The sequence below is a fragment of the Eumetopias jubatus genome, unplaced genomic scaffold (genome assembly GCF_037043125.1).
Source record: "Eumetopias jubatus isolate StellerSeaLion01/CBP00866 unplaced genomic scaffold, mEumJub1_p1.0 scaffold_12, whole genome shotgun sequence".
Taxonomy (NCBI): domain Eukaryota; kingdom Metazoa; phylum Chordata; class Mammalia; order Carnivora; family Otariidae; genus Eumetopias; species Eumetopias jubatus.
The window spans coordinates 83,810,059-83,821,597 of NW_028274818.1; the positions used below are offsets into that span (position 1 = coordinate 83,810,059).

General features: G+C 45.8%; 1 protein-coding gene across 1 annotated transcript in view; it reads right to left on the bottom strand.

The window, feature by feature from the left end:
• Nucleotides 1-4,673, bottom strand: part of TMC7 (transmembrane channel like 7) — a 45,261-nt gene extending 40,588 nt beyond the window's left edge. The window contains exon 1 of the mRNA XM_028091698.2: nt 4,509-4,673. Within this exon, the coding sequence (XP_027947499.2) occupies nt 4,509-4,575 (67 nt within the window). The 5' untranslated portion in view covers nt 4,576-4,673. The remainder of the gene's footprint in view (nt 1-4,508) is intronic.
• Nucleotides 4,674-11,539: the final 6,866 nt, after the last annotated feature.

Sequence of the window (11,539 nt, forward strand, 5' to 3'; positions counted from 1 at the left end):
ACAGTGAGAGAGGGAACACAAGCAGGGGGAGTGGGAGAGGGAGAAGCAGGCTTCCCGCTGAGCAAGGAGCCCGATGTGGGACTCAATCCCAGGACCCTGGGATCATGACCTGAGCCAAAGGCAGACGCTTAATGACTGAGCCATCCAGGCGCCCCAGCATTTTTCCTAATAGTCAAAAGATGGAAACAATCCAAATGTCCATCAATGGATGAATGGATATACAGATGGTGGGATAACCATACAACGGAATACTATTCAGCCATACAAAGGAATGAAGTACTGATACAGGCTACAACACGGACGAGCCTCGAAAACATTATTTACGCTAAGTGAAGAAGTCGGTCACAAATGGTCATGCTATTGTATGAGCCCATTTATATGCAGTGTCCGAAATAGGTACAGCCATAGAGAAGGAATACAGATTGGTGGTAGCCAGGGGCTGGGCAGAGGGGGGTAATCAGGGAGTGATACTTAATGGGCACAGGTCTTGGAAAGGAAAATGTCCTTTCCCCACCCCCAAAGGGGACACTGCCAAGTGGTTGATTTTGTTATGTGAATCATACCTCAATTTAAAAGTCACTGACTAGGGGCGCCTGGGTGGCTCAGTTGGTTAAGCAACTGCCCTCGGCTCAGGTCATGATCCTGGAGTCCCAGGATCAAGTCCCACATCGGGCTCCCTGCTCAGCAGGGAGTCTGCTTCTCCCTCTGACCCTCTTCCTTCTCGTGCTCTCTCTCTCTCATTCTTTCTCTGTCAAATAAATAAATAAAATCTTAAAAAAAATCTTTAAAAAAAATTAAAAAAAAAAAAAGTCACTGACTACAAGCTAGTTGATGATGATCTAGGATGAAGAATTTACCGAATGGAATATGATAAACGTTTGGTAAACGGGAAAAGCCACCAAGAGTCATTCCATGCAGTAAACATAGAACATGCCAGGAACCATGGGGCTGAGGGGCCTGGGAGTGGGCAAATGCCTCCTGAGGGGTGCCTGAGATAGGGCGGGGTCTTTGCCTCTTGGAGGAGGTGACATTCAAGCTGAGATCAGGCAGAGGAATAGTGACTGCAAGACCTGAGGAGGAGAACACACTGGAAGGGACCAGCGGGTAGCTGGGGCCTGGGGGGCAAGGGAAAGCAGCAGGGCTCAGGAGAGGTAGCCAGGGGCCGGCTCAGAGAGGCCCCAGAAGGTGGTCTTCCAGCTTTTACTCCTGTCAGAACCTCACTTATAGTGGTGGAAACTGAGGCAAATCACTGTCTGAACTTAGGTCTGTTCCATTCTAAAATCCCTGCTCTTAAAAATGATATAACCCAAGAGAAGCAAGAATACAGCTCAATGGATACTTGGACAGGGTGAGGCCAGTGGGCCACGTGGACATGGAGCAGGGACAGAGAGTCCAGCTTGCGAGAGGGGAGGCAGTCAGGGAAGGCTTCCAGGGAGGACGTAATGCCGGACTGAAAGAGGAGGAGTATGCCTTATAATGGAATAAGGTAATGAATGGCACCCATGGCAAAGGGAACATAAGGGGCTTCACAGACTCTAGAAGTATCATGGGGCCAAATCATGAAAGGCATCTACCCAATTAATATTTACTGAAGGCCTACTATGCACCAAGCACTGTACAAGCATGGGGACATGACGGTGAGCCAAACAGGCCCAGCCCTTGTTCTCCTGGGGCTTATCATCTAGTAGGGAACAGGGATGTTAATAACAACAGTTAACACATGGTGCTATGGCAGCCAGTCTCCAGGGTGGCTCCCCGTGATCCTCTCCCCCTAAATGCCCTGACATTCACACCCTTCCATGGGTCCTTTCTACACTGAACAGGGTGACCCATGTGACCAATAAGATACTGCAGAAATAACAAGGTGTGATCTCCATGAGCAGATGATAAAAGACATTACGGCTTCTTCTAAACTCTCTCCTGGATCACATGCTCCAGGGAAAGCCATGTCCATGGGGCACTCAAGCAGCCTCTGCAAGGTCCACATGGAGAGGCTTCCTACCAAAAGCCAATGTCAATTTGTCATCCCTACGAGCAACTCATCTTTGGAAGGGATCCGCGGCCCCAGGCAAGCTTTCAGAGGACTGCATCCCTGGCCCACATCATGAATCCAACCTTGTTAGAGACCCTGAGCAAGAGCCAGATGGGTCATCCCCAAATTCCTGACTTGCAAAAACTGTAAGATAAGAAGTGATTATCACTGTTCTAAGCCTCTAAGTTTGCAGATAATTTGTTACACAGCATAGATAACTAATATAAGTACTTACCAAGTTTTTTGGGGTTAACTCTCTTAATCCTTACACTGAGCCCTTGAAGTAGATACTATCATGACTTCCATTTAACACATAAGGAAACTGAGGCACAAAGCATTGAAGTGCTTTGCCTAAAGACCAGGGCATGGAAGATGAGGATTTGCATCTGGGAATCCAGAGTCTGGATTCTCAACCTCTACACCATAGCTGTCAGTGTGGCTTCAGGTATACTTCATTCACCCATTCATTCATTCATTCATTCAACACATACTTATCATCTACTAAGTGCCAGACACCGTTCTAGGTCCTAGGAGAAGACAAAGTCCCTGCTTTTCATGGCACCTACATTCTAGAAGGAGAGACAGCTAATAGACAAGAAAACAATCAAACCAGATGACTTCAGATGGTGGTAAGTGCTTTGAAGAAATAAGCAAGGAAACTAGTCAGGGGAAGAGAGCTAGGGGTGCTTCTTCAGACAAGGGGGCTCCAGAGATCTGCATTTCTGAGGTGACATTTGAGCAGAGATCTGACAGGAGGAGGAAGAAGCTGCCATAAGAAGATCAAAGAGATAGGTAGTCCAGACAAAGAGAACAGCTGGTGCAAAGGCCCTGAGGCAGTAACTGTATGTTGGAGGAATGGAAAAGCAGCCAAGGGTAGCTGGAACTGGACAGGTTAAGGGAGAGTCGTAGGTGATGAGGGTCTAGAAAGGTGGGCTGGGATGGAATCACCAGGCCTTACCAGGCACCACATTAAAGCCTGGAGTTTAGTCTGAGCACAATGAGAAACCACTGGGAAGTTTTAATTTAAGAAGGGGAACGATATGATCTGTTTTATCATTTAGAAGGATGCATATTTCCCAATCTGTAAACCAGAACCTCTTTGTCTACTGCCTGGTTCCAACTGTCCTCCCGTGATGTCCATACAGCAGGCCACCATTTACAAAGTACAACAAAGTTACAAACGCGGTCCCTTCTGAGCCTCCCAGCCATGCTGGTGGATACAAGTTCATAAAGCATCATTTGTGCAAGGGACAGGGAAGACCTTTTAGTCAGAGGAGTCAGTTAAGACACTTCTAAAAAAGATGCTTAGAGAGTCTCCTTTAACACCCAGCAAAGATCCAAGCTAGATGAATGTTATCATGCCCTCTGTAGGGAAACCAGGGTCAGCATCTTAAATGTGATGGATTGTGCTAAAATAAGAGGAAGATAAATGGAAACCAACTAGAAAAATATTTGAATGGCTATCATTGAAAGGCTGAAGTTGAGCTGACACCAGCACTATTAATAATGAGCTAGAAAATAATTAGCATCGAACGGAACTTGACTTCTGTTTTCTGATTCCTGAGCAAGTTCCCAGGGTTTGGATCTCTCTAGATGTCTTTCTTCTTCTTTTCTCCTTCTAGATGTAGAGAACAATCCAATCAGCAGGGCCCAATGCCCAAATCTACAGTCATGGTTTACTGTAATTCCTTGTAACAAAACTTCTATTCTCAAATTGAAATAGAGGAAACGCTGCTTATAAAACTCACAGCAGGGTCTTGTGTTTTGTTAAAGGGCAAATGTAAGATGGGAATGCTGTAAGGAAGCCCGCCTAGGTGCTGGTAACTCTTCTGTCTCGACTGGGTGGCAGTTGTACATGTTTATGTAAAAATTCACAGAGTTTACACGTCACTCTAAGTTTCACTCAGTAAAAAAGGACAGATTTTAACACTTGGCTGGAGACCATTTTTTGTGCCTTTCTATGTACCACGCGTGTGGTGGGCACTTCACAAATTTTTCTCTCAACTGATCCCACCACCACCCTCGTCCCATTTTACTGCTGAAGAATCGGAGGCTCAGAGAAGGCCAGCCACTTACCAAAGATCACACAGCAATAAACAGCCCAGGCAGAATTCTTTTCCAAGTCTGTCTAACTGTAAGGCCTGAAATGTCTGGGAGGCAGGCACCTCGTGGCAGAATGGTAGGGCTGGCAGGGCTCTCACACTCTTTTTCAGTTAATAGATAAGGGATCCCTAGAACAGTAACGGGAAGGCACCAAACGGTCGGGACTCCCACTCTGATGCTTCTTTGGGAGAGGGCATGCACCCTCGGAATTGGGCAAGGATGGGTTGCAGAAGGGAGAGCAGGAGAAAGAGAGATCCGCTTTCCCCCAAAGCCAGGAGCGCCCGGCGCGGGCAGGTGGCGAGGGGCTGGGCCCGCTCCAAGCCCCGGGCAGCTCGCCCGGCGGCCGCCGGGAGCGCGGTCCCGGCCGCCCTACCTGGGTGGATGAAGGGCTGCCTGCTGCGCCTGCCTGGCGGGAGCGCACTGGCACTGGACTCGCTCATGGCTGCGCCCCGCGCCCCCGACAGGCCACCGGAGACCCGCTCCGAACGCCGCCGCCGCCGCCAGCTCCCGGAGCCGAAATTCCAGGTTCCGGCGCGGACGTCACAGAGGCCGGGGCGGGGCGGGGCGCGGCGCCGAGGCGGCCCTTTCCCCGCGCGCCGCCGCCGGACCCCCGGGGGCCCAGGCGCCGGGTGGGAGTGCGGCGGGCGGTGGGAGCAGGGATCCGAGCGCGGGCCCCGGAAGGCTCCACCCAGCGGCCGAGAGAAGGGGCGACCTCCCGGATGTCTTACTAAATTTAAGAAGGGTTATTAATAAAAATAACCGGGGCTCTGAACAAGTGTATCTAGAAAGTTACCATTTGGGTCCAAACAGTCGGGTGGGGGGAGAGTATTTGTACATGTTTGTAAATGCGGGTGGGGAGCTGGGAGGCTCAGTGCGGTGCAAGGGAGGATGTCACCATCAAATGAGTTTGTGTTATAAATTTCACACCATATTCATGTTTCATCGCTAGACATCTATCCGTGGCCAGTTTCAAACAAAATTGAAAGTAATTACCAAGTATAAATAAATGTAAAATGATTAAGTAAATGTAGTTCTATGTGCATTGTATATAAGTAATTGCCAAATTAAATAAATAAATGAAGTGTAGATAAATCTCCTGTGCAGGATTCCGGATAATTTATATATAGATCCTTCAAGGAAGTGGAGCCTAACTCTCCACTCTAAATGGGGGCTGCACACTGTGATTTCCTCCCAAACAGGGCAGTATGGGTGGAAGGGCAAGTAACTTTACCTGGGTAATGCTTGGCAAACACTTTCTCAGACAGACATTCAAGGTCAACACCCATAATGATAAGTCACGTTGATGATATGCACTCCTGGTATGATGTGATGAGAATTACACTACCTGTGGGGTCTCTGTCCCCAAAACCTGTCACCCTAGTCCAATCATAAAACAGACAAACCCCACACGTGAGACATTCTAACAGGATACCTGGTTACTCCTCCCCCCAATTGTCAAGTTCATCAAAAAACAGGGTGAGTCTGAGAAACTGTGAACAGCTAAGAAGAACCTAGGGAGACATGACCTCTGTAAGTGTAGCAGGGATGGGGAAGGGTAGGGACATGGAACGAAAAAAAGGAGCACCTACTGGGGCGCCTGGGTGGCTCAGCGTCCTGGGATGGAGCCCCACATCCAGCTCCCTGCTCAGCAGGAAGCCTGCTTGTGTTCCTTCTCTCACTGTGTTTCTCTCTGTCAAATAAATAAATAAAATCTTAAAAAAAATAAAGGAGCACCTAAGCAAATCTGAGTAAAGGATGAACTTTAGATAATAAGAATGTGTCAGTATTGGTTCATCTATTGTGAAAAATGTATCATAGTGAGATAAAATAGTAGTAATCAGAGAAACTGAGTCTGGGGTGTATGGAAACTATGTACGTTCTCTCTGTACCATTCTCTGTATGGAAACTCTGTACTCCCTGGGCTATTTTCTGTAACTCCAAAACTGTTCCAAAATAGAAATTTTATTTATTTATTTTACAGTAATTGCTTGGCTCAAAATAAAGACTATTTTTACTGTAGTTAAGGGTGGGGTCGCTGGGTTTCCCTTTTGAACCTAGTTTCCTATTATTCCCTGAGTGAGCTGGACCACATGCCTCTACCTCTCTGAGCCTCTGTTTTTTCCACCTGTAAAATGAGGATATATTACTAGGTCCTGGTCTGTAGTGAGAATACTCACCTGAAATGCCTGGCAGAACGTTTGGGGGAGCAGGGGGAATCCTAATTTGGATGCCAATATCATACCTACACAAAAGAAAATCCAAAGATATGATTTTTTAAAGATTTTATTTATTTGAGAGAGATATAAATGAAAAAGTAATATCATAGAGGTACTAAAAAAAGAAAAATTAATGTTTTTTTTTTTTTAAAAGGATCACTGAGGATGCCTGGATGGCCCAGTGGGTTTAGCGTCTGCCTTCAGCTCAGGTCATGATCTCAGGGTCATGGGATTGAGCCCTACATTGGGCTCCTTGCTCAGCAGGGAGCCTGCTTCTCCCTCTGTCTGCCGCTCCCCCGCTTGTGCTCTCTCTCTGACAAATAAATAAAATCTTTTTAAAAAGGGGGGGTGCCTTGGTGGCTCAGTCGGGTAAGCGTCTGCTTTGGCTCAGGTCATGATCCCAGGGTCCTGGGATCGAGTCCCTTGTCAGGCCCCCTGCTCAGCAGGGAGTTTGCTTCTCCCTCTCCCTCTCTTGCTCTCTCTCTGTCAAATAAATACAATCTTTAAAAAAAAAAAAGTATCACCGAGGGGAAGGCCTTACTGAGTTTGACCCAAACCCAGAAGCCAAAGAAGCATGATAAATCCAACGACATAAAAATTTAAAATTCTGCACCATAAGCAATGACATTTGTACAAGGATATTCTTTGCAATGCTGTTTATAATAGCAAAAGACAGGAAGCAGTCTAAATCTCTGTATGTAGGAGGCTGGTTAAATAAATTTTGACACCTATGTCCAGCTATTATATAGCTCTATAAATAGACTTATAGGAGATTCTGCATAGAGAGGTATATAATTGACAAAAGCAAGATGCAGAAGAAGTGTATTAGGTAAGCTACCATTTGGGTAAAAAAAGTTTATGTCTGTAAATGCATAGACTATCTCTAAACAAGAGTGGGGGGTATTTAATGATTATCTTTTTTTTTTTGTACTGCGTAGATGGTATTACCTATATGTATGTGTTTGTATTTTGTATTTTTATTTTTTTTAAAGATTTTATTTATTTATCTGACAGAGAGAGACACAGTGAGAGAGGGAACACAAGCAGGGGGAGTGGGCAGAGGGAGAAGCAGGCTTCCTGCTGAGCAGGGAGCCTGATGTGGGGCTCGATCCCAGGACCCTGGGATCATGACCCGAGCTGAAGGCAGACGCTTAACAACTGAGCCACCCAGGCACCCCTGTGTTTGTATTTTTTAAAATTACCTTTAAAGTTTGTGGAGTGTTGACAAATGATGGCTATTTCTATCATGAGGCAGTGCCTCCCTCATCCCCTCATCCCCTTGCTCATGAGAGGCCACCTCCCAGTCCCCAGTCCCAGCCTACAGATCCAGAAGGGGATGGCAGAACCCAATGGCATAAAGGGGATGGGGTGACCTTAGAGAAGATGCTCAGAACCCCAGGTGCGAATCTTCTTCCTGATGGTCTCATCTGGCACCTGGCCCTGGTTTGGGTCTGCATCCTGGGCTAGGTGGGACCTTAGATTCTCTCCATGGTAAGGGAATGAACCCAGGCTCCTGAAGGAGACTCCTTCCTCCCAGCAGAGGACTAATTTTACAGGAGTAGAAATAGGGTGGTTCCGGGGCGCCTGGGTGGCTCAGTCTGTTAAGCATCTGCCTTCGCCTTAGGTCATGGTCCCAGGGGCTCCCTGCTCAGGAGGGAGTCTGCTTCTCCCACTCCCTCTGCTTCTCCCCACCTCCCACTTGTGCTCTCTCTCACTCACTCTCTCTCAAATAAATAAATGAAATCTTAAAAAAAAAAAAAGAAAAGAAATAGGGTAGTTCTTTGGGAAAAGATCATAAAAATCTCCTGTTGGAAAGAAGTAAAAGAGGAAGAAGCCTGTCAGCTAGAGAAGTAAATTCAGACAGAAGGATGCCCAGTAAGACAGAAAAACAACAAGAATGAAATCCTTGATTCCCTTAATTGCTTTTATTTCAAGGGAAGGCACATGTCTTGCAACAGCGCCCCCATCTCCTTTCTCAGTTTCAGCGCTTTATTTTTACTACTTGTTTTATCTATTTTCCATACTAGAATGTAGTGTGGCTCTGTGAGGGCTCTTTTTTATTATTAGGGGAATAATAGTGGTAATAATAATGATAACAACAACAGCTACTGCTTATTGAAAAATTACTTTGTACCAACACTTTATCATGCATTACTTCACTTAACCTTCATCATTCCTAAGAAGACAATGGGAGCCTCTAAACCTCATTTTATGGAGAAAAGAGCCATGTTTTTCCCTAAGAGGCAGAGTGGAATCACTTCTGTTTCCTCCTTCCCACCATCCCCCAGCAGATCATCTACCCCAAGCACCACTGCTTCCCCCAAGGCAAGGACTGCTTCCTGACTATCTCCCTGCCTTGTCCAAACATTGTCCACACAGCAGTCAAAGCCAGCTTCTCAAAAAGGAAGTTGATCTTGTCATTTTCCTGCTTAAACACCCCCTCCTCCTTTGGTTTCCTCTTGCCACTTAGAATACACACTCACTCTCCTTATGGTGTGTGAACCAGGTTTTGCAGGATCCCCCCCCAACCCCATCTCCTACCATCGCCACTGTGGCTGGCCTCCTTTCTGCCCCTTGAACACACCTAGCATGTTCTTGCCGGTGGGCTTCATGTTTGCTGTTTCTTTATCCTTGGAACCTGCATTTCACACTTGCCCTGATTTTGTCTGCTTCTCCCTTCCCGTGGCAAAAGATGGTCACGTCGCAGCTCCAAGTTTTCATAAACTCTGCAAGGACTGAGTGGAAGTCTGTGAGTCATAATTCCCAAATCCTGGGTGGGGAGAGTCTGATATACTTAAACTGATATACTTGACTTAAATCAAGAGTAAATTCCTGGCTCCATCAACCGTGTTCTTCATGTAGGTTGTCCTGGTACAAACAGTGTTCCCTGTGTTAGGAGTTAGATGGACAGTTAGGTAGTCAGGGCCAGGGTCCCCAACAAGAAAATATGGAGTCAGGACAGCTAAAATAAAACAGCACTAATATCCTGCTTTGCAGCTTAGACAGGACCGCACTAGAATTCTGCTTTGCAGCCTTTGCAGAAATGACTTCCATAAAATGTCCTAAAATAAGGCAATTAACCACAAAGCATTTGTCAATATCACGGGCAAAGGGCAGTTAGACATAAGCCCCTAGATGTCAGCAAAAAAAGACCATCAGCATGTTGACATTAACCTAGTAGGTAGACAGATATGTGACCAAAGCCCTGATGGGCACAACTCAGCACACCATGATTGCTTAAGGCAGTTCCATTGAAGAGCTCATAAAAACCCCTAAACTTAGAAACTCCGGGGGCAACCCTCTGGGCTCCCCCCCTCTCCGGGAGCTTTATACAGTTACTCAATAAACTTTGCTTTTCTGCTCACCATTCTTTGTCTGGTCTACCTCTTCATTCTTTGAAGTGGGGTGACCAAGAACCATGGGCACTAAAGGCAGAGAAATCCTACAACACCTGTGCATCCTACTTATGTAGTTTTGGAATGTTGGTGAGGTCTGGAGCTGACGGCCAAGAAAGAATTCTTTTTTTTTTTTTTTTAAGATTTTATTTATTTATTTGAGAGAGAGAGAATGAGAGATAGAGAGCACGAGAGGGAAGAGGGTCAGAGGGAGAAGCAGACTCCCCGCTGAGCAGGGAGCCCGATGTGGGACTCGATCCCGGGACTCCAGGATCATGACCTGAGCCGAAAGTAGTCGCTTAACCAACTGAGCCACCCAGGCGCCCCCAAGAAAGAATTCTTGAGACTTCTTTGGTGCAAAAAAAGGTGGTTTTATTAAAGCACGGGGAAAGGACCTGTGCCTTAGGGTTCGGAATGTCACACATATCCCTCCTGGGTTGTGGGGTGTCAGCTTGTGCTTTGTCCTCAGCTTGCCTTCTGCTCCCTCATCACTGATGCCTTGGAAACATCCTCCTGCCTCCACCAGTTGTCATTCCACAAGTTGCCTAAAACAGAAATGCTTTGTAAATTGTAAACCTCTAAGTAAATGTTTATATAGTAGCTTGGCCATGTAAGAATCATGTAACTATGCGGTTGCAAAATTGGACAAAGGAGAGAATTTTATGTACCAATAGATAACATGCAAGTAAAGCCGATCATTTTAGTTCATTTATGGAAAAAGAGTTAGCCAATGTCTTTGCTACTTTGAATTTTCATGGGTAATTTAAGATCGCTGTTGGTTTGTTTGCTTTTTTACTCATTTGGTTGTTGTTTTTGTTTTTACTCATTTTTAATGTTGTATAGGCTGATTTGCTTCTATTTGGCAGCAGTGATAACCCAGTGAGATTCTCTTAAAGGATAATGGGAATTTACTGGAAAGGTAGTGGGCAAGATGCTGCTGAGCCTCAGAAGGAGATGGAAACAGTTATACCAAGACATTAGCAGTAGGGGTGCCTGGGTGGCTCAGTCGTTAAGCGTCTGCCTTCGGCTCAGGTCATGGTCCCAGGGTCCTGGGATCGAGTCCCACATCGGGCTCCCTGCTCGGCGGGAAGTCTGCTTCTCCCTCTCCCATTCCCCCTGCTTCTCCCTCTCCCACTCCCCCTGCTTGTGTTCCCTCTCTCGCTGTGTCTCTCTCTGTCAAATAAATAAATAAAATCTTTAAAAAAAAAAAGAGGTTAGCAGTAGTTATTTCTAGGTGATAACTGTAGAAGTCTATTTTTTTCTTATTGCTTTTCTGTATTTGCCAGTTTCTTGACAAAATTACATTCATAATTGAGAAATGAAAATTATTATTTTTAAATAATATATGACAGGACATCTGTTCTTTATCCCTATGTTTTCTTTTGGGTTAAACTCTCAATAGAAAAACACAAAGATGCTGAACATACAATTTTTATCATTGCTACAACTGATAATAATAACATAGTTCTACTGGTTTGTGTGGTCACAGAAAAACCATTTCACCATGGAGTCCTCAGATTTCATATTTGAAAAATAAATGGATTAGGGCAGAGGTTCTTAACCTGGGGTGATACCCACCACCCATGGGGCACTTTAGAAATGTGGGGAGGCAGGTTAGCAGTTACCATGAACAGGGGATGCTACTGACTTAATTCAAAGGTGAAAGCCAGGTTGCTCCCTAACAATAAGCTGGTGGCTCCCATCCCACGCAATCAACATCCTGTTTCCTGGGACACAAACCGCCCAGGATCCGAGCAGACATGCAAGCAGGTTAAAACCCATTCTAATGATCT